The sequence below is a fragment of the Electrophorus electricus genome, chromosome 3, assembly GCF_041902795.1.
Source record: "Electrophorus electricus isolate QZ-2024a chromosome 3, ASM4190279v1, whole genome shotgun sequence".
Taxonomy (NCBI): domain Eukaryota; kingdom Metazoa; phylum Chordata; class Actinopteri; order Gymnotiformes; family Gymnotidae; genus Electrophorus; species Electrophorus electricus.
Genome location: NC_137499.1, coordinates 36743760 through 36769490, shown reverse-complemented (window position 1 = coordinate 36769490; position 25731 = coordinate 36743760). Strand labels below are relative to the sequence as shown.

The 25731-nt window shown below is 47.0% G+C and overlaps 2 protein-coding genes across 15 annotated transcripts in view; one reads left to right on the top strand and one right to left on the bottom strand.

Annotated features, from left to right (window-relative positions):
* The first annotated feature begins 2015 nt into the window (after positions 1-2015).
* traf7 (TNF receptor-associated factor 7) lies at positions 2016-13082 on the top strand. 6 transcript variants are annotated; one of them, XR_014122855.1, is made up of 21 exons: positions 2017-2123; positions 4172-4307; positions 4414-4471; positions 4770-4867; positions 5739-5855; positions 6143-6235; positions 6464-6497; positions 6658-6841; positions 6981-7115; positions 7226-7443; positions 8162-8235; positions 8425-8473; positions 8602-8729; positions 8918-9000; positions 9111-9150; positions 9244-9360; positions 9549-9671; positions 9809-9875; positions 10412-10568; positions 10676-10807; positions 10924-11043. XR_014122855.1 is itself a non-coding variant. In XM_081711359.1 (21 exons), exons 2-21 carry the CDS (start codon positions 4209-4211, stop codon positions 11658-11660), a joined length of 2028 nt encoding a protein of 675 aa, XP_081567485.1. In that variant the 5' UTR covers positions 2017-2123; positions 4172-4208; the 3' UTR covers positions 11661-13082. The 6 variants fall into 6 exon arrangements, 4 of the variants coding, with proteins under 4 accessions (XP_081567485.1, XP_026873677.2, XP_081567486.1 ...); XM_081711359.1 differs by lacking the exon at positions 9809-9875 and adding an exon at positions 11646-13082 and having other exon boundaries at positions 4779-4867; positions 10449-10568; XM_027017876.3 differs by lacking the exon at positions 9809-9875 and adding an exon at positions 11646-13082 and having other exon boundaries at positions 10449-10568.
* Positions 13083-14089: 1007 nt separating this feature from the next.
* The window catches only part of caskin1 (CASK interacting protein 1), a 91491-nt gene continuing 79849 nt past the window's right edge, over positions 14090-25731 (bottom strand). For 6 of the 9 annotated variants that reach the window (XM_081711355.1, XM_081711356.1, XM_035530959.2 and 3 more), the window contains 8 exons: positions 25604-25707; positions 22948-23058; positions 22043-22156; positions 21801-21939; positions 20470-21650; positions 19466-20243; positions 18855-19356; positions 14090-17603 (listed from right to left, as the gene is read on the bottom strand). In XM_081711355.1, the coding sequence (XP_081567481.1) occupies positions 17507-17603; positions 18855-19356; positions 19466-20243; positions 20470-21650; positions 21801-21939; positions 22043-22156; positions 22948-23058; positions 25604-25707 (3026 nt within the window). In that variant the 3' untranslated portion in view covers positions 14090-17506. The remainder of the gene's footprint in view (positions 17604-18854; positions 19357-19465; positions 20244-20469; positions 21651-21800; positions 21940-22042; positions 22157-22947; positions 23059-25603; positions 25708-25731) is intronic. The other 3 variants (XR_014122853.1, XM_035530953.2, XM_035530957.2) reach the window with 3 other exon arrangements.

Here is a 25731-nt window from a genome sequence, read left to right as displayed (position 1 = left end):
TTCACGGCCGTGCTCAGGAAAAAAGGCTTCACACGACATTTCTTCCTTAATATGGCGAAATTCTTTTCCAACGTTACGATGTGTAATTTCGAGAGATTAAAGTTTGTCCCTGCTGCAGATGCAAAGACCAATTTAGAATATTTAAAATAGTTGTTGGTTGTGCTGTTCTATCAAGTACAATCTGAAAGTAATGAAAAGCAGAAATATGACATATTTAATATCTGAAAAAAACGGAAATAAAATCAGCGAAAACTAGGAGCAAAATGCCATTCTCTGTTAGCAGTTTTTATTAAAATCAGTTTTAACATACATACATACAAACATTCATACATGCTTACATACACACACACACACACACACACACACACACACAAATTATATATATATATATATATATATATATATATATATATATATATATATATATATATATATATATATATATATATATATATATATATAACATATATAACATATATAGGGTTTGAATAGACTGCACAGTGGATGTTTTCTTTAGTAGCATCTTTGTAACACTGAACACTAATGCATGATTGCATGTGTACATAGACCACTGCGAAGAAAAAGCTTAATGCACATCATCTTTAGTGCACATCAGACTGATTTGCTGCTGGGGTCGAGTATTTGATGGCTTCCACACGGCTACAGGGAGAGCAATAATGGATGCCTTTATGTCACTTTCCCATCAGAAGCTCTGGGTGCACGTTACAGATAAAGCAGCGTGTTGCATGTCCCGAGCCGATGGGTGTCCATGAGAAGCTTGGCATGAATGCTTCAGACGCTTAACACGAATAGTAAAGGCAGAGGGCTCTCTGCGGCCCTAATGGACCCTGCTTCTAAACTGATGCCTAACACAGTTCTTCCATTCATGATGCTGCAGCACTTACATCCCCCTTAAGTACTCTCACCGCTGGCACTCAGGCTAATGGAATAAAGGCACATCAGATTCCGCACACTGTACAGAAAACAGAGTGATGCCGTCAAGACCTCATCTGCACCCAGCCCCAAACTATAGAATAACTATTGCAGTGTAACTATAGGTTATGTATAAAAACGGCTTTACGGTGTATGGTGTTCATTTGTTTGTGCATTCTCTGCTTGCTGACTGGAATCAGGGGCTTAACAAAGTTAAACCCTAATCATCTGTTTTACAGCATTGCCGCTTAGAGTTGCCTAGGTCATCAGGGGCTAAGTGCATTGCATGTCAGTAAACTGGTCATATCCTGGATACTGGCACTAACAATGCTGCCATTCCCAAGTCGGTCACCATCTAGGGACAGTCATCACTGGGATTCTCGTTCTGCAGCCTTGCTGTGCCTATCACAAGGCCATCTGGCAATTTCTTTCAGAGTGGATTTATTATTCATGTTCATTCTGCTAGTTTACTTGGATAGGAAAACAAACATGTATCCAAGAAGACAATTAATAGGCTACAGAACCTCACTGAGTAGAGATCACAAGAATTAAGCTTTTATAGCAATGACACATGCCAAATTTCAGATAAAAAAGATTTAAAACGGAAAATAACCGCTGGATCTCATCATAACTGATACAATTAGAAATGCTATAACCTATTCATTTTGCATAAGGAAAGACTGAACTCATGAAACTTCGTATGATCTGATCAAACAGCACCCTCCTCCGTCGGAACAATTTTCGACTGTGTGCGGGAAGACAGATGTAACCCTACTGTCCACGCCGTGGATAGTGTGTAATCGCATTTAATTACCGTTGAATCAATTATTAACACCTAAGACTTCTTGTTCGTGCTTAAAATATCACCTAAACAAAGCATTTTCACTTCCCATTTCCACTGAAATTATGCCATCACACACATGCCCAGACACGATTGCAAGACGTGAGAAAATTACGCTACCAGTATAAAAAAAAAACGTCCGAACTTTCCAGTAGAATTGTTTATTTAAGAACACAAACCCAGAATAGCCAGTGGCGAATATGCAGCAATAATCATGCCACACGGACCATGGGACTTTGTAGTCAGCTATTAAGATACGATTTACTACAACTCCCAGAAGTCTCCGCCAGTTTTTTGAGGGCGTGTGCGTTTGAGGAAGATGAAACATTTCACTGCAGTTAGCCTACAGGTAAGAATCTTTTTTTTTTCTTTAGTTTCCTACATAAATGCCTGGGTAATTCATAAATGAGCACTACCGTCGAGTTTTAGTGTAAGAGTTAGGAGTTGTCGTGTCACAACAGACTTTTTGCTTTACGAAAGGTAGCTAGCCAAGTTACCCAAATGTAGTTGTAAAAGCCAGCTAAGCTAGCTAGCTGCCTACTCGCGGTAGTATTAGGAGCTAACAAATAGCCAGCTAGAATTTTTATATATTGTTAGCTAGCTAGGCTATCTATCCACGTTAGGGCTGGTAACTACGAATTATGGCGTTCTAGCTTTCCACAGATGTTTTAAATCACTTTATCACGTCGCTGTCGTTTTAGTAGAGGACAGAGAACAGCACACACTCACACCAACACACCACTTAACTCGGGTTAAGGGCTAACAAGCCCTAAATGTTTGCAAGTTAGCTAGCTTTGGCTGCTTAGTTAACTACCCTGTCTAGCTGGCTGACGTTACGTCGCATTTTTCTGTGTTTTACTGTTTTGCTGTGTGCTGTTTTGTGTTGGTGTAGAAGATTGACAGGGGAACCATGCTGGAGTTTCTGAGCCAGTCTGTCGATGTCTTTTAGTTTAGGCATCTCACTACATAGCCAGTTTAGCTAAGCTGGCTGGCGAGATGATGGTCTTCTTTGAAAACAATGTCTTTTAAGATTCTTCGTACCTCTACATTTCGTATTTTTCTGTATGGCTGAGATCAACGTAGGCAAGGAGAATCAGAAATATCAGTCCAAGCTAGGATGGCTAAGCTAGTTAGCGGTCCAGATTGTCGGGCGGGCCTTATGACGTTTCCCGATGACGCTCCCGCAGACTCGCTAGAATACGGTCGGAAGACCACTGACGTAGTACGTATTTAAAAGAGAAAGCGGAGTTTTCATTGGTTAACACGGCAATATTGTACTATAAAGTGCTACAGACAAGACAAGGCAATTAAGCACAAATTCCCAGGCATTTTTCCAATTTATAGAACAGAAGAATGAATGAATATATATATATATATATATATATATATATATATATATATATATATATATATATATATATATAATAAAATGAATGAATAGAAATTTGAATTTGAATTTGAATAAATATAATTTGTTACCAACAGTATATATCCTTGATAATGTGTACTCCCAGGTTTTTATTAGGAGTTTTAGTTCTGGCAGGACTGATTTCTGTGCAGGTGTTTAATTACAGTTCGTGATGTAATAAAAGTATTGTAATGGGCAAAGGAGAACAACGTTGCAACACAGAGTAACCTTTGGCTTTGTTTACATGTCCTGTAACTGAGGTGAAATGAAGTACTACTGTGTGTTTCCTTATGTTACTGTATGTCAGTGACTGGAAAAGCAGAAATCTGAGGCAGGAATCCTGCTTTTTCTTCTTTAGGGCCTGACTCGCTGACCCATTCATGGTCTTTGTGTTAAATAAAGCACTACAAAACTGTTTACAGTATCTTGTATCTTATATAGTTAATGTATTTTCTTTTAAACAGGTTTTGCTGGATTGTTTGCTGGATTGGCTGCTTGGTAATTTCTTTTTAGTTATAGTGTTTTGTGTTAATTTGAATGTTGCTAATGTAATCAACCTTCAGGTTTAATGTTGGAAAAAGTCAGTATTTGAGATTTGCCAGTGAAGTGTTGTTTTCTGTGCTGGTGAGATTTCTCTGGGTCCTGCAACTGCAGTATACAGGATTTGTCAGAGCTGGACTTTATAGCCACACTGCTCATTGTCTGTTAAATATTCATAAGTTCTCACTTGTTATTCGGAGTTTCACTGTCTATAGCATAACCTGGTGGGCTGCCTTGATTTTGTGTGGCTGCTCTTGTCCTTCCAATAGTTTTCCTTCAGGAGATTCCCCCAAAATATTCAGCTTGTGCCAGGCAGAAGAAGGGGAAGTACAGCAGCACTGTGCAGTAATCAAGTCCAGTTCAAGCTTGTGATGAGTTGATTGGGGTTCTGCAGCTGAGGTCTAACCTGACCCTCGTTGACGTGGTGTGTAATGACCCCCCCCCCCCAGGCTGCCAAGGCCCAGCAACACGTGGCTTTGATGGATTATGAACTCTGGTAAAGCAGCTAAGCGCTACAACCGTTTCTCAGGAGGAAGTTCCACCCCAGCCATCACCAGGATCAGCTCACCTGATCTGAGCAACGGGGTGAGACTGTAGAGAGCGCTCTCAGTGGCTCCAAGCTTGTGAGATTATTTTATTCGTGTGTTTGCCTGTTCATATGTCCAACTGGTGGTGGTTTGTTTTCGTGCAGGTCAGGATGGACAGCACGTTTGGGCCCACATTTCCATCAGTTGTACCAGTTAGCAAAGGTGAGGACCCTGAAAGCCACTCTGTAAAAATGAAATGTTAGCTCCCCAAGAAACTGACTCTGCACCCTGTTACATTAGCTTAACCAAGATAAATTTTAAGAAATGAATCAACATGTACCTAGAAAAGCCATACGTTTTTGCAGTGCAGATAACTTTCATAAGTAAACAGCAAACCATAGACAAAAGTTATTCATTGTAGCATCCAGAATGATCTGATATGGTCGCTGATTAGCCTCTCGGCTCTGGGACAGTTGTCTGTGTAATCACATTGATTTGTTGTTGTACTGATGCTCTGAAGTTTCAGCAGAGACTTCCAGTAACTACAAACAGCATCGCAGGACACCGTCATCCTCCAGCACACTGACCTACTCACCCCGTGATGATGATGATGGCATGGTAACCACAGCTCTACCTCCCCGCAGGCTGTTTTATTGCATGGCTGTTGTCCAAAGCGCAGGGGGCGTTTTCAGCACTGCTGTTCCATATGGCAGTGGGCAGTGTGTTTCCTGAATGCGTCCAGCTGATGAAGCGTGCGCTCTCGCTCTCTCTCTCTCTCTCTCTCTCTCTCTCTCTCTCCTGCCGAGCTCTGCCTCTTTCTTGAAGAAACGTAAGGTGGCCTGTCCTGTTGCGTCAGCTGCTGTAGCCAGCTTAACATAGCACGGCTGAAAATAGTTATGTATATCCAGACTGTTGACTTCAGTTTAACACTTAGAAGTGCCAACTGAACAGAACGAACTGGGTTTGTCCAAAATTGCAGCACCACTAGGCAAGGCTAATCTCACCAGATCCCCAACCACTCGCAGCCTTTCTCACACAAGTGGCTACGGTACGAGGGCTGAAATCTTGGAAGGAAGCACAGAATTTGAGGGTCTTCTGTGTCTCACTGCTGAGTAAAATGCCTCCTAGAGGCCTACTGACTTACAAACCAATCGTCTGTGTAGTGACACAATATTAGTTTGCCTGAATGTTGCTAAAATATGCCTGTTAGCTCATTTATAGTGACACACAGGCTGATTCATGAAAATAATCATTTTTGGATGTAATCTAATAAGAAGTGCTTCCCTAATATACCTGCTTACTTGATAACCCGATTAATGGCAGAGCAACAGTAAAGTTTAATGCTGTTTTCACTGCTAAAGTGCTACTGTTGATTTGACCTGCTACTTAGCTGATGCATTGATCAGATGTGGGAATCAGTCAGTCAGTGAAGATTCCGTGTGTGTGTGTGTGTGTGTGTGTGTGTGTGCGTGTGCGTGCGCACTCACAGCCCCCCATCAGTACACCGCGGCGCTCAGATTCTGCTATCTCCGTGCGTTCTCTACACTCCGAGTCCAACATATCCCTGCGCTCCACCTTCTCCCTGCATGAGGAGGAAGAAGACACAGTATGTACAATCACCACCATTATTACACCTTCCACCCCCCCCCCCCCCCCACACACACACACTCTCTCTCTCTCTGCAGGAGCAACCACTGACCTGCTCTCTACACATCACCATAAACACTCCCCACACACCATCATCATCATCATCATCATCATGCTCTTTATGCACACCAATACACACATCCACACACACACACACACACATGCTGGTCCAAACTCCGGCTCACGTCTGCCAGTGACAGCGTTGCTGGGTCTAAGTGGAGGCCTCTGTTGTTCTGTCTCTGTCAGGAGCCACAGGTGTTTGCAGAGCAGCCCTCAGTCAAGCTGTGCTGTCAGCTGTGCTGCAGTGTCTTCAAGGACCCTGTCATCACCACCTGTGGGGTGAGTGCGTCCCTCCTCCACCCTGCCCTACCTTCAGCTGGGCTCTCGGCAACTGGGAGCTGGAGCTCTGGGTAAAGGCAGGGTACCAGCAGGTACTGGCTGGACAGGGTATTTGTTTGCTCTCAGTCCATGAGCTGAGCACCGTGTTCCTCAGTCTGTGGTGTCCACAAGTTATTAAGAATATATTTGTTATATATGAATGTTATAATGGTGTCTCTCTCTCTCTAGCATACCTTCTGCAGGCGATGTGCCTTAACCTCAGGTAGGCGCCACAGTCCTCTTTTGTCTAACGCCACCTCAGTAAAGTAATTCAAACTGAGGGGAGGGGAAGCAGAGGCCCCTGTTCATCATGGCTGTGCAGTTTCAGTCAGCCTACTTCTCTCTTTTGTTTGTTTGTGGGTGGGTTGTGGGTGTGTGTTCAGAGAAATGTCCTGTGGACACCTCCAAGCTGACGGTGGTGGTGAATAACATTGCTGTGGCGGAGCAGATCGGGGAGCTCTTCATCCACTGTAAATACGGCTGCCGCCCCACAGCCACCAGCAAGCCGTGCGCCTTCGAGGTCGACCCGCTGGGCTGCCCGTTCACTGTCAAACTCAGCACACGCAAGTGAGAACGCACACCCCCTCTGCTGCTACAGCACCTGCAGTACACTGGCCCAAGAGAGTAACTTTGTGTGTGTGTGTGTGTGTGTGTGTGTTTGTTTGTTTGTGTGTGTGTGTGTGTGGTGGGGGGGGGTGCGGTTCAGGGACCATGAGGTCAGCTGTGACTACAGACCGGTTCGCTGCCCGAACAATCCCAGCTGCCCCCCTCTGCTCACGATGAACCTGGAGGCCCATCTGAAGGAGTGTGAACACATCAAATGCCCCCATTCTAAATACGGGTGGGTGTGAATGTGAGACAGAAAGTGAATCATAAAAACAACATTTATGATCATTTGGTCATTCTTAAGGACACTTAACAATTAAGCTTTTTTTTTTTGGGGTTTACCAGATGCACGTTCATTGGGAACCAGGACACGTACGAGACCCACCTGGATGTGTGCAAGTTCGAGGGGCTGAAGGAGTTCCTGCAGCAGACAGACGATCGCTTCCACGAGATGCAGGTGACGCTGGCGCAGAAGGACCAGGACATCTCCTTCCTTCGCTCCATGCTGGGCAAATTGTCCGAGAAGCTGGACCAGCTGGAGAAGAACCTGGAGCTAAAGTTTGGTGAGCAACAACATAACTGACCAACCCTGGGTGACTCTGAATGTCTAAACCTCTGTTGAAAAGATGATGATGATGATGATGATGATGACGATGACTTTATAGAGTGCAGCTCAAAGTGCTCCACAGGATAATAACAATAAAACATTTAATCATTAAACCGTATTCCATTTCCCTATATCTCTCCTCAGCCGCGGACAGTGCAGTTGCAAAAAGCATTTCACTGCCAGTTATACCATGTATGACTGTGTACGTGACACTTTGAGCTTGAGAAAAGAACGTAACCGAAAGTAAAATGTTCTAGAAATCCGATAAAATGATAGTGGTGAGGTTAATTAATTTAGAACGGTTAGAAATACATAAAATGGTTAGTTGAGTTAAAACAAAATGTGTCTAAGATGAAGTAGCCATGATGATCACAATTTTTTTATTGCCGATATTGAATACATTATCAAATTTATTCCGATTAAGAACAATTGCAATATATTTATTGCATATTATAATTTTAACATGAACATGTTCATTTCCCTATAGATTTATATATTGTGGGGGGGAAAAAAAAGTTAGGAGTGTTGCTATAAAGTGGTGACACAAGCCTAAATGGCAGTAACACTAGTGATTCTGGCTAAAATGCAGCTCTGCTCGGACTGTGTGAGTCCGATAGCACGTATGCTGCCCGTGTGCAGCTCCTCTGAGCTGTAGTTTCTCTGCTGTTGCCTAGATGTGCTGGATGAGAACCAGAGCAAGCTGAGTGAAGACCTGATGGAGTTCCGCAGAGATGCCTCTATGCTCAACGTAAGCTGCAGTGCTCAACATCACTGCTGGAACATCCAGTTTAGTGCTTAGTTACTTACCTTAACGCACTGAGGTGTGTAGTAATACGACTAAAGATGTATGAAAAGTGTGTGATTACCAGAATGAGTAAGACGGACTTTTTAGTGGTTGTTCTTCTGTCCTCCTTGACGTTCCTTTGTCTGTGTACAGGATGAGCTCTCCCACATCAACGCCAGGCTCAACATGGGCATTCTGGGATGTGAGTGTCTCTCCATGGCCTACCGCACTGTAGCTGCTCTATGCTAGCGTTGTGCACATTGGTGATTTACTGTGGTGTATGTGTGTGTATTGTATGGCTGTTCTTACTGTGCTGTTTGTGTATTACAGCTTATGATCCTCAGCAGATCTTTAAGTGTAAAGGCACATTTGTGGGCCATCAGGGTCCGGTATGGTGTCTGTGTGTTTACTCCACTGGTGACCTGCTCTTCAGTGGCTCCTCTGACAAAACCATCAAGGTACTCAGCTTCTTCAGACCAGATGCACGCACTAGACACTTCTGAACCCCCCCCCCCCCCACGATACACTGCACTGAACTTATAATTCACTAACAGGGTCTTTAGACTTCAGTACTTATTGTATGCAGTAGGTTGATTTGGCTAATTTGCATTGTCGTTGGCTCATTTCCTCACTCACTGTTTTTAAGGTGTGGGACACCTGCACTACATACAAGTGCCAGAAGACGTTGGAGGGTCATGACGGCATTGTTCTGGCACTGTGTATTCAGGGGTGAGTGTGCACACACACACCACACACAACTGACTCTAGAGCACTGAGTGGAGCTCACGTCTCCCGTCACAGCTGTGTCTCTCTCTCTCTCTCTCTCTCTCTCTCTACAGGAACAAGTTGTACAGCGGCTCAGCTGACTGCACCATTATTGTAAGTGAATTAAAGTAATAACTGTTGAGAGTGTGCAGGACACCCTACGCTTTCACTGCTGGCTAACAGTGTGTGGGGTTATGGTGTGTCCAGGTCTGGGATATCCAGACTCTGCAGAAAGTGAACACGATCCGTGCGCATGACAACCCTGTATGCACACTCGTCTCTTCCCACAACATGCTTTTCAGCGGCTCCCTGAAAGCTATTAAGGTGAGATCTGCTGGGCTGTAGAGTGTAACTGGGTTCTGCTGCCCTGGTCTGGAGGGTGTAGCTGGATAGAGGGAGGTGGGGGTTATAGAGCTCAGGCAGGAAAAGCTTGGTGATCTCACCACTACAGGACTTTCCCAAACGTTTCGGACTGAGACTTCATGGAACATTTGTGTGTGTGTGTGTTGTAGGTGTGGGACATTGTTGGCACAGAACTGAAACTGAAGAAAGAATTGACTGGGCTGAATCACTGGGTCCGAGCTCTGGTTGCTTCCCAAAACCATTTGTACAGTGGATCCTACCAGACCATCAAGGTGAGGTCACCTGGAGCCTTTCAACCAATCACATGCAAATAGACTGGAAGTTTGTAGTTATGCGTAAACCCTGTGCTAATTGGTTATTGTTGTGAAAGGTCTTCTGAACATATGGTGTGTTTATCATGGTCCGATAGACCAGGGCTAGGGAGCAGTGTAGACGACCAAGGAAACCGTCCTCCACTCCACCGGACAGCAGGCAGAGTACGCGGGGAGTGGACAATACACCTTACTACTGCTCTCACTGTTAGGCCAGAAACAGAGAGACCAGGGGGTGAGGGACAGAGAGACCAGGGTGAGGGAGTGAATGAGTGTGTGAGTGAATGTTTGTTTGTGTTTCTGTAAGGAAGAGTAAGTGCGTGAGTAAGAGAGAGGGTGTGTGTGTGTGTGTGTGTGTGAGGGAAAGAGAGCAGGGTCACATGGTGAGAGGGAGGGATTTAAGTGGAGCTCTCTGCTCCTGCCTGTGACCACTTCAGTTACCATAGTGATGGCCGGTGACATCGAGCTGTGAACGTGTTCAGTTTTTCCACAGCTGATAAGTCCAGGTGTGGTGGCCACACCAACCGCAAAATAGAACATCAAATTTGAAAAGCTTCTCTTTACATAAACTGAAGCCTCGTTACAGAATTATATTGTTTGTATGCTTGACTTAAACATTACTGTGGATACTAACCATGCTTGAGTTATATCACTTGATATAACTCAAAAAAGTGTCTGATGTCTCTGCTTTATTTGAGAAGAGAGTGGGGCATCTGTGCTTGTTTTTTCATGCTTCAGATCTGGGACATCCGCTCACTGGAGTGTGTCCATGTCCTCCAAACCTCCGGGGGCAGTGTCTACTCCATCGCAGTCACCAACCACCACATCGTGTGCGGCACCTACGAGAACCTCATCCACGTGAGAACCACTCTCGCGCCTTTGACTGTCTCCCACTGTGCCTTCCATTTCGAGTTACACTGCCTGGTCACTGATCTGTCCTTTTGACCTTCTCTCTACCTGTGCAGGTCTGGGATATTGAGTCGAAAGAGCAGGTGCGCACGCTGACGGGTCACGTGGGTACAGTCTATGCCCTAGCAGTCATCTCCACCCCTGACCAGACCAAAGTGTTCAGTGCCTCCTACGACCGCTCACTCAGGGTAAGGGTTGGGCGCATGGTGGGCGGGGTTTTACTTATTAGCTGAGTATCTGCATGCTGTTCTGATTTGGTCCTAACTGACCGTATTCTATTTTTGTTTGTTTGGAACCTGTGCAGGTGTGGAGTATGGACAACATGATCTGCACCCAGACGCTACTACGCCACCAGGGCAGTGTCACGGCACTAGCTGTCTCCAGGGGACGCCTCTTCTCCGGGGCTGTGGACAGTACCGTGAAGGTCGGACACCCTCTGCCACTCCAGCTAACTAATCTTGAATGCGCTTTAGTTTTCCTTCTTCCAGATCAGCTCTGGGAGTAAGCGCTGGATATCGCTAAGGCTTTTCATGTAGTCCAGGACCACGGTGAGCAGCAGACCCGTTCCAAATATCTTCATGCCATCTCTTCCTCAGAGGCTGGAGAAGAGCTCCCCACAAGTCAGCGACTGCTCACAACTGTGACTGCTCACAACCCCCCCCCCACGCACTAACTGCTCACATCTCTACCCCCCCCAACTCACAATAAATCATCATAATTCCCAATAATCCCCCTATAACTTCCCTGAAGTTCATAATAACTGATCACATTGACTCACTGTAACTCCCCACAACTCACAGCACATCCTTATAATTCCCAATATCCCCCCATAACTTCCTTGAAGTTATTACCACCAACAAGCTCCAATAATACGGTTTAAATCATCATTCCACACTGACTCTGTCTGCCTTGGAAACCTAATAATGTTGAGTTTAGTGGTGAACTGGCCCTTGTAAAACTGTAATTAAAACAGTATGAGGGATCTTGTGCAGTGATCTATCTGACCACACTCTGTTCTCTCCTTAGGTGTGGACCTGCTAAATGAGTCCCTGCTGAACAGTGACAGACACTACACCTCACTGGCACTTTGGAACTGAGTGGATCCCTAATTATTAATGTTTTTTTGCTCTATAGTATAGGACTATGTTGTGATTCCATCACTAGATGGCACTTGGACAAAGGACCCCCCCCCACACACACACACACACACACTCTCCTCTTCTTGTCTGTTTTTTTTTGTGTGTGTGTGTGAGAGATTGACACACTCCAACGCATGTGGTCACACTCCCGGCGGCTATGCGAGGGACAGCTTGTACTCTGAGCTGCCGTCTGCATGCAGATTGTGGCTGAGGGTTTTTGCCTTCAAAGGGCATGACCTGACCCTCTGCTATCTCTCTGCATTCACCAGAGCCGCCCTGCCTTGGCTAGCCTGCAGTCAGCATTTACGGTTTTGTAAATAGGGTCTTTGCTGGGTTCTAATGGACACACCCACTCTGGTCGTGGACAGGTGCAGACCCCAGTGAGCAGCAACAGAGGGCGCTATTGCAATACTGGGTTTACAGAGTGCCAGCTGAACAAGTCTCCTTTGGACATGCTTGGGCACACTGCTCCCTGCAAATGGGGTTTTCAGTGTCTAAGTAAAAAAAGGTTTGTGTGTGTGTGTACTGTATTATACTGTGTGTACACACAGTGCAACATATACCTACCATAGGTGTATTTTTGTTTTGTATACTTTTCTGTGGTCGCCTTCAAGGCTAAATTCTAGGAGGAGCAGAATGTTAATAACGCACTCCTCTCTCATGCCTGGAGCTCATGTGCAAGCCAGCAGCTCAGCTCAGACTTATTAATACTCAGTGCAAGACAGTATAGATGAAATCAGAGCACTTATGGACTCACTATAGACAGAACAGATCTACTGTAAGTAAATGACAAAAGCCTGTGTGGGAACACTCCAGTACGAGTTACGAGAAGCGTTAGCGTGATGAGGCAGTAATGAGGCACTCCAAGCAGGGCTGTCTGTGCTCCCCTCTCTCATTTTATATATGTATATATGTATGTATATGTGTATGTATGTATATATGTATGTATATATATGTATATGTGTGTATATATATATATATATATATATATATATATATATATATATATATATATATATATATATATATATATATATAAAATGAGAGAAAGTATTTATGATTTTCTTACGTGTTATTTTATGACAGTAGTACACATCACAGCCGCTTTTCGAACAAAATCACTAAAATTTCTAAATCGATTTTAATGTACTCATTATATCCATGTTTCTGAGGTGTTGTTTTCTAATTTTGCACCAGCTGAAGTCGCTTCGCTATGTCTGAGGCTGAGCTGGATCTTTGGGTCTTCTCGGGGACATGACTGTTTGTAGAAAGTACATGCGCCTGAATTTGCCATTAAAGTAATGTATGTTTGTCTACGAAGAAACCTGTGCTGAGTTTAAAATACATTTACTGCTAACAGTAGTGCTATTATCAACCGAGTGCCATGTTTCAGACTCCCCCTAGTGGCCTACCTCCAGAAATGTATGCATCAGTTCCATTCTGACTTTCATACGCAACCTTGGCTTTTTTCATTTATAGTACAACTAGTGGTTATTTTGTTATGAAATACTAACTTGGCTTAAACCTGTTATGTTGGGGCTCTTCCTGTCCAGACCGTGAATCCAAAGACCAGTCCTGAATTTTGTAATCATTAGTATTTGTCATAGAACATAGGCAACAAATTACTGCCCTCAGGGACCATGTACTACAGATTTTCCACCTTCCCTTTATCTAGGACTCAGGTGTGACTACAGTGGGCTTGGTCAGTGATATTAGGCTTCTTTGAGATAAGCTGTATGTTGCCTTGGTGGTCACTGAGTGACCAGAGAGACATTGGTTTTATCTGCTACAGCCCATGTGAACTGGCAGCTCTCTGCGTTCAGACAAATATATAACATTTCATTGAAAAATATAAAGTCAAATTTTGTTTGTGAGCATAATATCCACATAATAGTGAATATTTTAATTATTATTATGCTCTATTAACTGGTTTCTGGCTCTGTCTGGAAACTGGAGATTTTCTAGCATTTGTTGGTCCCGCTCTGTGGTCATCTACCAGTGATCACATAATCCCAGTCCTGGAGTCAAAGATTATTAACACCCAACTTGTGCACCAGTGAGCATAAGTTCAGTCCATTCTTTAGACTCCCAGTCAGTCCACATATTTAGTCTGTTCCTGTTTCCAATGCACTTGAAGCAGGTAACTACTGAATATCTAAACTGTGGTCTGGCTGTAGGTCCTGGTGGACTGGATTTGAATGCTCTGGATGAGAGCAAGCGAAGCAGAATTTCAAGCCTGAAAGTGTCACAGGTTCGAAACATTATACCTTTTTTTTGGTATGCCTCTAGCTGTGTTCAACCGTGTCCAAAGCAGTGAGAATAAACACTGAATGTTTGTGTAGAACATTTATTTAGAGCAGGTGGTTGTTGGTGCAGTCACTGCAAGCACACCACAGTCCCCAATGTCTGTCACAGCAGGTCTTACACAGGCCAAGAACATCAACACAATATACAGCCCGCACGCACGCACAGCTATGCAGGAAATCTCACCTTTTTTATGTCTTTGCGATTAGGATGAAAAACAAATTTCATATTTAACCAAATAATTTTGCACCAGGGCACATTTTTTCATAACCCAGTTTTCCTTTTTTATCTGGAAAAAACCATGAGAATAGAAATGGGGAAGAAAAAAAAGTGTTTGAAAGTGGAGAAACTGTGTTAGTAAAGGGCATGAAGTTTTACAGTGACACGTTCAGCTCTATACAAAGCAGGAGGATGGAGGTGAAGTCCGTTTGACGACGGAGACGCAAGGCCAGTCCCCTCGCTCTTGAGCAGGATGACATTCTGCCCGCACCTGATCCTCCAGCCCTCTAGGGGGCGCGTTCAAGCCAAGAACAACGTGGCCAAAAGATGTCTGAGGAAGAACTGGGGCTGCCCTGTCCTCTGCATACTGATCACACAAACCAGCTGAAAACAAAATACAAGAACTAACGCGAGGCATGTACATTGTTAAATAAAAATAACATAATATGCATGATATACAACTTATATCAAACTACAGGACAGTCAAAAGGTGGCAACTAAAAGCTACCTTAAAGATAAAAAGGGGGGGAAAAAAAAATCCTTTATAGTTCATTTAAACTCAGATTTAAAAAATATACAGTTCCACTTAAAAGCCCTCTTTATGATCCACATACATCATTAAATAGCCTTTCTGAGAACATCTAATATAATCTATGTTTATAACTTAAATATTACAAGGATGCTCTTGGGACAATTTTTGCAGTCATAGTGGCTGTCTTTTTTCTTTTTTTTTTTTTTTTTTGTCTTTTTTTTGCTGGGCTTGTCTCATCCCTGGGCTTTCTCTTGGATACTTTAGCAATTATTATAATGAGCCAGGAGATTGTCATGGCAACATGAGAGATACTGTGTGGTGTAGTGAAAACGTCAGCGCTGTAGCGAGGCCCAGCAGGAGCGTGGGATACAACCGCTGCCACTCAGCGCTGATGACTATGAACACCTGCCACAGAGTGCCCCCTGCTGGCCCAGTGAGCCTGCGCTCATTCTGCCTCGCACTTCCCAGGCACCTTAATGGGAAGTGGTGGTCTAATGTGTTTTACCTGTGAACCTTTTCACACCTGTGAACCTCTTTTTGACGCTAAATTACTCACAGGTAGGCAGACGGCTCCCAGTTTAGTCCAGAAGAACTCGTGCGTTAAAAGAAACCAATGAGAACAGCACACAGCTCGCCCTGTTCGGGAGAATCTCTTACTGCCGCACTGTAGGCCTCTTACGACCTCACAACGTTCAGCCCTTACAGGAGATGGAAAGGAAACGGTGGTGAAAAGGAGCAGCAGGTCCTTCCTCACCCAAAGCTCCATCACGAGCTTCGGTAGCAGGTGCAGATACCCTGGCAGAGCCACTCCAGAAAGCCTTTGTCTGGATCTGCACTGCTGTACCTCTTATTAGCAACCAGCTCATTGTGTTTGTGTAGCAATCACACAATCGTCATTCATCACCACCGAGAACATGCAAAGCTCTTTTGGTTTGATTCAGATCGAAATCAATTCTTTCCCTCTTGGTCTTGCACTGTTCCTGCGATGTTCATCTGCACTGACTGAAAAAACCATGTGGAGCATCCGTATGAGGTTCCTTATATCATCGACTGTGAAGTCCTGTATTCAAACTGCAGCTCATCTGAAGGACAAACCCTTGCGCAGTCTCAGCTAGACAACATAGTAGACCGCAATTCCTCCATGTTGACGCCTGAATCTTTGTGTCTCACACTTCCCTGAAGTCACTCACCGAACCTTTAACGGTACCACACTGCCCTGAATTCACTCACTGAACCTTTAACGGTACCACACCACTGTTCTGAGGCCTGCAGAGGGTGTTTGCCTGGGTTTGGGGTTACTGCTGCCTCTTGTATTCAGGCTCGAACCTCCATCGCCTTCCCCTGCTCCAGGAAATTGCTCCCCCATGACCCAAGTCAACTGGAGCAACGTGTGTGTACGTGTGTGTTATTGCCAATGAGGTCACCTGTCGTGTTAAGGCACACAGAACAGGAAGGGGATTGGGGGGTATGGGAGAGTGGGGTATTATGAAGAAGGGGCAGGGCCAGGGGAGTAAGTAATTAACCAATCAGAATGAGGCGGCAGTTAATTAAAACGTCATAGAGAAGTACAGGAGGCCAAGGCAAGCAGACAGAGCAGGCTTTACACAGGTACTCCAACCACTAGTCACCACAGCCTACAACACAGCCCTCTACACAGCACAGCAACTACACATCTCACAGCTAGCTTAGTAACTTTCTTAAACTCTGTTTTGGTCATAGAAAAATCTGTATTTCTGTCAGCGAAAGTCCATAGAGTTCTGAACATAACACTGTATTGTACCATTTACCATCAAATAAAAAGAAAAAATATTTTTATATATTTGTATATATTTATATATATATTACTGTACTAATGCATGACTCTCACTGTGAGTTTTTTCTTTATAGGTACAAACTTTCCTCATGCTTATAATATACACATACCATACTATTATTTCATATACAGTAATTATTGGCATTGTATTGTATTCATGACTCACAATAGCTTAGGATGTCCCAGAGACTCCCAAGAACAGAACAGAAACAGACAGTTGAGTCTTGTGTGGTAAACATGTCCTCTCGTCCCTCCAGCCCTGGATGGTTTTGTTGTTTTTTTAGCCTGTCCTGAGGTACTTCACCTGGGGGTTTGTGCAAACCAACTTCTGGGGAGGAGTAAGAAAGAGAGAGGAGGAGAGTGGGGTGAAGCCAGGGGCCTTTGGGAGGGTCGGTTGGGGTGTATGGGGATATTGGGGGCCTTTGGGAGGGTCGGTTGGGGTGTATGGGGATATTGGGGGCCTTTGGGAGGGTCGGTTGGGGTGTATGCGGGGTACTGGGGGGCTTTGGGAGGGTTGGTTGAGGTGTATGCAGGGTACTGGGGGGCTTTGGGAGGGTTGGTTGAGGTGTATGGGGGGTATTGGGGGCTTTGGGAGGGTTGGTTGAGGTGTATGGGGGGTATTGGGGGCTTTGGGAGGGTTGGTTGCAGTGTATGAGGGTATTGGGGGGGCTTTGGGAGGGTTGGTTGCGGTGTATGGGGGTATTGGGGGCTTTGGGAGGGTTGGTTGGGGTGTATGCGGGGTACTGGGGGGCTTTGAGAGGGTTGGTTGCGGTGTATGGGGGTATTGGGGGCTTTGGGAGGGTTGGTTGGTTGGTCGTTGTGCCCTTTGTGTGCTCTCCGGGTGCCCTGAGGTGGAGCTACAGAGACATGGTCGTGCTCTTCACTCCAGCATGGCATCCAGCTGATCGGCCAGGTCATCGAACATGCTGCCTATGTCATCCAGGATGCTTACTGTGCTCTTATTCTCAGTCACTGAGCTGCAGAAACACACACACACACAATGTTTACTGTGCTTATTCTCAGTCACTGAGCTGCAGAAACACACACACACACACACACACACACACACAATGTTTACTGTGCTCTTATTCTCAGTCACTGAGCTACAGAAACACACACACTCACACACACACTTTTAAGACAGATAGTTTTAAACAGATAATTCTGGGTCTTTGTCTTTTGTATTTCCTGCAGTGAGTTCAGGCTGTACTATGGCTGAGCGATATGGATTCAAACTGATATCGTTTGTTAAGTTTGAACTGCATTATTTGATCTATCATGATTGAAACGTAGCTCCATGTAGTGCCATTTAATACAGGAGGCCAACATTTGGTATAGCCTGTGTAAAAGAAATAGAGGACATTTTGTCTTACATCAACATTAAAGCTCAGTGTCCACACTAATGTGGGACACTGCAGTCTGCTTCTCTCAACATCTCACACCTCTGTCTTCTCACTGTTGCTCTCATTCAGCCCAACCTCTGAACCCATGTTCTCAAAAACACTATACTTACTTTCCCATATTGAGTTTTAATTATTATTTGTCATTACTCATCAAAGCTGCATACAAATGAGCACAGATTTGCTCACCGTAAATGGCGTATGGACTAACCCAGGTCTCATTCAGGACATGCCGTATAAGGACAGTGATCCAAACACAAACACTCCCTGAAATGCCCTCATATACGTAATATTTGCATAAACATACATTATTGAGAGAGAGATATTGATAACAATTCATCTAACCACGAACCAAGCAATTCTCAGGTTGTTAAACTATTGTTAAATCCCGCCCAGGTCTCGCGTGCCGTGACCCGCTGCACCTGTTTCACCAGGCTGAAGTGGCGACGCCCCATCACATCACCCGCTCTCCTTCAGGGAGTGACGTTTTCTGCCACCACTCTCCCACACACACACCACACACAATTACGCACACTCTGACCAGCATGAGTTTAACAGTACAAGGTTGAAAATTGATGAATAAATAATCTGTTGGTGAAATTTGCATGTACTTGTTTTAGGATCATAGTTGAATGTATGCAGTTTTGATGAATAAGGGCCATTGATTCTGTATATTGCCCAGCCCAACTTTGCAAATTTCTGATTCATACTGATGGGACGTTTACTAATAATAGCCTGCTAAACTGAACAAAATCAGTATGAGTAGTAAATCAGTAGTAGAAGATCAGTTAGCAGTGGCTAGTCATCAGACAGGCTGGTGGGACTCACTCTCTGTGCCTGTCCTCTTTAATCTTCTCCTCCACGGCCTGCAGAGCGGCAGCCAATGAGGCGCTTGTCTCCTCGATCTTCTGATGCACCGCGTCCACGTTCACTGGCCCCGGGCCGGGCCCTGTCCCGCCTCCACTGTCCAGCGACACCCCGCTGATGGAGGAGCGGGGGGGTTTTACGGGCGGAGGCACTGGGGTCTGGGGCGTCTGTGGGGTTTGAGGCGTCTGGGGCGTCTGGGGTGTCTGTGGGGTTTGGGGCGTCCCTGGGGTCTGGGGCGCGTGGGCCGTCTGGGGGCTCAGGGCCGGAGGAGTAGGGGATTTAACGGGGTTCGCCGCCGAGGGGCTGCTGGCCACCTTGGTGACGGGATGCTTAGCAGGGGAGGGCAAGGGTGTCTGGTTGGGTGTGACGTTCATCGACTGCAGGATGTTCTTGGACGGTTTCGGGGCTGTGGGCGGAGGGGTGGGCTTCGGAGAAACGGGTGGAGGCATCTTCTTCCCTTCAACTGCGTGAGACGGGAAGAGAGACAGGGAGAGAGATGGGAAGAGAAACCGACTGAGCAAACTCTGAGCCAACGAGAAGAAAGAGGTGCTGAAACTTTAGTGGATACTCACATAATTGTGTAAAGACAGGGCATGAGAAAGGGCCGCACTGTGTAGTACCTGGGCTGCCTGGCCCCGGCCCTGGGAAGGGGGCTTTCTTTGTGGTGGCAGCCGGAGGTCCCTGCTTCTTCACGTTCTGCGCCAGGACAGGTTTGGGAGACACTGGGGGTTTGGCAGGTTTTCGGGGTGTATCAGTGATCGGGCCCCCCAGGTCCGCACTGTCCCTGCGGGGGGCGCTCTCTGCGTGCTCCTGGGGCCTGGGCTGCTCCGACACAGTCCCGTCGGAGGCGGGGCGTCTCTTGATGGTGCCAGTGCCGTTCTGATAGGGTGCGGCCGGCCCTTCCTCCGGCTCCTTCTCTCTGCTCTTGGGCCTGCGCTTCACCGTGTTGGACTCCGTCAGGTGGAACTGGGCTTCGTCCGCGTGCTGTTTGGAGCTCCATGCTCTTCTCTTCAGAGTGCCTGCGCCCTCCACACGAGAGCTGTCCTCTCGGGGCGGCGGGAAGGTGCTGTCTGCCCCCTCCTCGCCCTCTCCCCTACCCTGCCTGGGTCTCTGTTTGATGGTGAGGTTCCCGTCCTCGGCGAAGGGGAGGTTCTCGTTGGAGCTGCCGGCCGAGGCCGGCTGGGGCTCACAGGGTGGGCTGGGTCGGGCCTGCAACGGCTCGGCCATGCCCGGTGCTCTCCTGGCAGCTGCCACCAGCTCGGTGACCGGTCCACTGATGGTCCTACGGCGGTTCACGACCTCTCCATCCAGACCGATAGCATTGTGCTGCTTCCCACCTGCTGAGCCCACCTGCGGAGATCAAACACACCTAAGATCCGTACAGACTCTTCACTCATCACACACACTCGTGTGAAACATGGCCCTGTGCTCATATATTTGCACGAGTTTTGTTTTTTGCATGAGCTTCCAGCCCTTTTTATGCTTTTGAGCTATTTTTAGCCTCACCTTGATCTCTTCACACGGAACACGCAGTGGCACGCATGTCTGTGGCGCGGCGTGTCCCGGGCTCTCTTACCTGCAGGTGGTGGCCCGTGGACTTTTGCAGTGCCAGCCCCTTGGCTCCGCCCCCGATGGAGCTCATTTCCAGCATGGCGGCGATGCTCCTCACGGTGCCCGCGCTGCCCGTGTCCACGGAGCCGCTGGTGTCGCTGGCGCGCCTCTGGGGCTGGTAGCCGACCTCCAGCAGGGGCCCTGGGCCCGCGGCGTCCCGAGGCGGCTCGCTTACGCCGGTGCTGGAGCTGGAGATGGCCGAGCTGGAGCGCTTGGGCGGAGGAGGGGGGGGCCCCTTCTTCTTCTGCCTGAGGGCGAAGGACTGGCTGCGGTTGACGTTTTTGTCCGCCTGCCCGCGCACGGAGCTGCTCCGGCCCACACGGTGCTGCACGGTGGCGTACTTCTCGCCCGGGTCCGGCACGTTCAGCTCGTCACGCTCCTGCTCGCCATCCGACACGGCGTAGCGGTTCAGGCTGTGCGCGCGCTTCTTCGGGCCGCCTTGCTCACCGTCGCCCTCTGCCGGCAGGCAGAGGAGTGGCACAGAGACCGGCGGCGCTGACCGTGGTGCCTCTGCAATCTCTGTGCCCGGTGAGGGCTGCGCTCTGTGCGTGGGAGACTGGGGCAGAGAGCGAGGGGACTGGGGCCTCTCTGCCTGCTGCAGCAGCTGCGCACTGGGTTTGGGCTTCACCTGAGGCAAGGCCGCCGGTAGCAACGAGGGAGGCTTGGTCTTGGTGGGAGTCTGGGGCGGGGTGTAAGGCGGCCCGGCACCCTGCTGGTAGGACTGGCGGGGTTTTGGCTGGACGGAGGAGACGTTCCCCCTCTGGCCAGCCACCTGGCTGCTCTGTCGCATGGCGCGCGCCTCCTTCCTCGGAGGGCTGATGGGCTCCTCGCTCTCGCGGCTTTTGTTGGCGCTGTTCTCGTGCAGGCTGCGCATGCGTTGCTGTGCCACGGGGCCCCCGTTGGCGCGGGCGTCAGGCCCGTCCTGGGTGCCCGCTGGGCGAGTCTGAGGGGCCTGCACCTCCCCGCTCGGCTCGCTGTCCTGCAAGGCGGATATCTTGGGAGACTCTGTGTTGTCCGGGGGCGGGCTCTCTGTGGTCCCCACCTCCTGATTGGCCACAGGCTTCTTGCGTGTCATGTTTCGAGTATCAGATCCTTTCTGGATCTCTGCCAGCTTTTTCACAGCCAACATGAGTTTCTTCTGGTGGCCTGGGCAGATTCAAACCCAGCAGAGAAATTAGCAAATTAGCTGAGATCTTCATTCAGGTAGAATTCATGTAAAAGGTATGTAGAAGTTTAACTATCGACTAAGTGAAATAACTGGTACGCAGTTATTTGTACTGGTATTTTGTCTGCTACCGAGCTTGGTGATGCCGATCTCTTGTAGGTCCTCCCATGTGATGTCAGTGATGAACTCAATGTTTTCATAGCCATTTTGGACCAGAACCTGGTAGTACTGACTCAGCCCAATCATAGACAACCACTCGCCAAGATTAGCCTGTGAAAACACACACGCACATGTGCACGCACAGCGTGAGTCTTGGTGGCTGTGTGCATCTCTCTGCTAATGTGTTGAGAGTCGTGTGCTTTGCGGTACTGACGGGTTTTTGGTCAGGCAGCCACTCTAGGTGGATGGGTGGTCCAGCCAGTTTATTCATCTCTGTGGTCATCTTCCTACGGTGGCCTGGCTTAGTCACGCCAATGGCTGTTAGGTCCTGAAAAAAGCAAACCAGCCCACCCTACCGTCAGACCAGTCCCCATGCGCAAACACACAGCTACACGATACATAACAAGAAATGAAAACATAATGTACATGGGCGAGTTTGAACAGGTGGTTCTTTTGAAATGATGGAAGCCAATGTGAAAGGCCAAAAAAAGCAATGGGAAAAGCAAAAGAACCACAGCAGTAAGTGGGGAAAGAAGCTTTGTTAGAGCCAGGACACATCCATGTGTGTAACATTCCTGTTATACGTATTACCACAAAGAACGCATTCAGCTAGAGACACAAGAGTACAGGATTAACCTGGTTATCTCTAAAGTGCAGCAGGGGTAAGTAGTGAAGTGTAATTGAATGACCTTAATTTATGGTATTATTAGTAAGCTACAAGAAAGCATTCATTTCAAAAAGAAAACAATAACAAAGTCTTTAAAAAATGCTAATAATATCATGGTGGCCATTACAACATTGTTTCATTTACACGAGTTCTCACAAACACACGAGGAGACCAAGCAAAGAGGCACCATATGGCCTGAGCCATCTAACCGCCAGGACTCGACCAGCACTGGGACTGGGAGGATTCGCCTCACCCACTCACACGTTGGGCAGTGTGGCCAATCAGATTCAAGCTCCCGTGATTCCTGAGGCCTGTTCTTTGCTGCCCTGCTGACTGTGTGGTAGTATCCCAAAGCGCTCAGGCTTTGAATGAGTGTGCGTCGGGAATGCGGGAGGTGGAGGGGGCGTGGTCTGGGCGTGATCAGCAGCACTGGGGAGTGGGGCAGCTCTTACCTCTGGGGTCATTTGGCTAATGGTGGCAATGTCAAAGCCAGTGGTGATGAAGTTTGGAGCGTAGACTTGCAGCTGAAATTCGCTCAGCCATTCGATAACGGCCTCTGAGCTCTAGAAGAGAAGATATGAGGCGGGTCTCATCAGCAGGGGTGCAGGGGCAGTGCCAGCCAAGTAAGTACCCTGTCAGAGCCACAAACACGCACTGTTCTCTAAGACTTAACCACAAACATGCACTGTTCTCTAAGACTTAACCACAAACACACACTGTTCTCTAAGACCTAGCCACAAACACGCACTGTTCTCTAAGACTTAACCACAAACACGCACTGTTCTCTAAGACTTAACCACAAACACACACTGTTCTCTAAGACCTAGCCACAAACACGCACTGTTCTCTAAGACTTAACCACAAACACACACTGTTCTCTAAGACTTAGCCACAAACACGCACTGTTCTCTAAGACTTAACCACAAACACGCACTGTTCTCTAAGACTTAACCGCAAACACACACTGTTCTCTAAGACCTAGCCACAAACACGCACTGTTCTCTAAGACTTAACCACAAACACGCACTGTTCTCTAAGACTTAACTGCAAACACACACTGTTCTCTAAGACCTACCCACAAACACGCACTGTTCTCTAAGACCTAACCACAAACACGCACTGTTCTCTAAGACCTAGCCACAAACACGCACTGTTCTCTAAGACCTAGCCAAAAACATGCAGTTCTCTAAGACCTACCCACAAACACGCACTGTTCTCTAAGACCTACCCACAAACACGCACTGTTCTCTAAGACTTAGCCACAAACACACACTGTTCTCTAAGACCTAGCCACAAACACGCACTGTTCTCTGAGACCTAGCCAAAAACATGCAGTTCTCTAAGACCTAGCCACAAACACACACTGTTCTCTAAGACCTACCCACAAACACGCACTGTTCTCTAAGACCTACCTACAATCACGCACTGTTCTTTAAAACTGACCCACAAACACACACTCTTCACTAAAACAGACCAACAAACACCCATTCTTCACTAAGACCATCCCAAAAAAACACATTCTTCCCTAATATAGACGCATAAACACACACTGTTCCCTAAGACCAACCCAAAAACACACACTGTTCCCTAAGACCAACCCAAAAACACACACTGTTCCCTAAGACCAACCCAAAAACACACATTGTTCCCTAAGGCAGATACACAAACACACACCCTTTCCTAATGCTGGGATCAGGCTACACAAATTCAGCCCGACATTACTTTGTTGTAGCATACAAATTTCCAGTGTCTGGCATGATTACGAGCATCTCATAGTGTGACATCACTGAAAAACACTGATGGTGTCCAGGACATCCTACGAAACACTGACGAGAAGTGCAGCATATGTCAGAATATTCCTTGACGCTGACCAATAGGATGACAGAGTACTTTCTGGTGCACATATGTAAACATGGCCAAGAGAAAGAAGAATGCTACTGTTGATTTTAGTTATAGTGATTGTGAAACCACCTCATTTTAAAACATCATTTATCAGAGTATACGATTCCCAAAACCCAATTATATTTTCCTCCATGAAACCTTTTTATATGTAGTGAACCCAGCATAAAACAGACCAAGATCACATGTTCTTTACTAAGACAGACCCACAAACAAATACTCAGCATTAAGACTGACACAAAACCACAAGATTTCCCCAAAGACAGACAAACCGACACACTCTTCCCTAAGACGGACCTACGGATACTGAGCTCAGCAAACACACAGGACCAGACTGAATTTGCGGTGCTTCTCTCTGTAGACCAAGGCAACAGGGTGCAACCTGGTGGGTCTTGGCAGTCAACCACTCTCATATGCCATTGCGAAGAAAAACCGTGGAGTCGGTCACGAGGATGATAACCGTTATTGCTAACATGCTAAGGTGCTAACAGCGCCCAAACTTAAGGAGGGGAGTGGAGATCGGAGTCAGAGGCTGGCCAAGCTGAGGAACAGATGGTGCGAAGCCACTGTGCGCTGCCCATGAGGGCGGATGTGGTCATCAGGGTTCCGTTCAACTGGAGCGCCCAGCTAGTTTCTGCCGTGCTCCACGTGGGTGGAACCGTCTGATGTATGCCTGTGACGTCTCAAGGCAGCTGAAATGGTGCACATGTCAAAAACTCAGCTATGCGCTAACATAAGCCCTATCAAACAAATACATGCCTAATGATCAGAGTACCTTCTGAAAAGAAACTAAAAACAGAAATCGCAGCAAATTAGGCCAAAAATCTGGAATGGACTGCTAAAAGCCGGAAATAAAAGAAGCTAAAGCATAGTGGAGGAGATTCTGTACAGGAGTGAATATCGCCATGGAGATGGAGGAGCAGAGAGGAGCAGGCATTTGGGGCAGGGGAGAGGAGAAGGAGAGAGGAGCTGAGGAGAGGGGAGGAGGGAGGAGGAGAGGAGAGGAGAGGAGAGGAGAGGGAGGAGCAGAGGGGTAGGCCACTTACCGCGTCCATACTGCAGCCTGGAGCCTGCAGTAGTGATGAGGTCAGCTGGAAGAGGAGGTTTGCATCCTGCATATGCCACAGGTGCTACATGTGCAGGTGCTCACGCTCACACCCGCACACACGGGTGAGAAGAAGCGAGTGCAGGAGTAAAAAGTCTCCTTACCTTCCCCTCGGAGACCACATCCCCTTTCCGCTGTGGCCCCGCCTCCGAGTACGGCTGTTCATGTAGCGGACAGCTCGACACACTCTGACTGCGAGCAGTGGGTGCTAGAAGAAACACACACACACACG

What these genes read in the sequence shown, in the direction of transcription:
- traf7 (XM_027017876.3), top strand. Translation starts at nt 4,209, where the DNA reads ATGAACTCTGGTAAAGCAGCTAAGCGCTACAACCGTTTCTCAGGAGGA. An exon ending in GAGATGCCTCTATGCTCAAC is followed by an intron (nt 8,236 to 8,424) that starts GTAAGCTGCAGT and finishes GTCTGTGTACAG; the next exon opens with GATGAGCTCTCCCACATCAA. An exon ending in GCTCCCTGAAAGCTATTAAG is followed by an intron (nt 9,361 to 9,548) that starts GTGAGATCTGCT and finishes TGTGTGTTGTAG; the next exon opens with GTGTGGGACATTGTTGGCAC.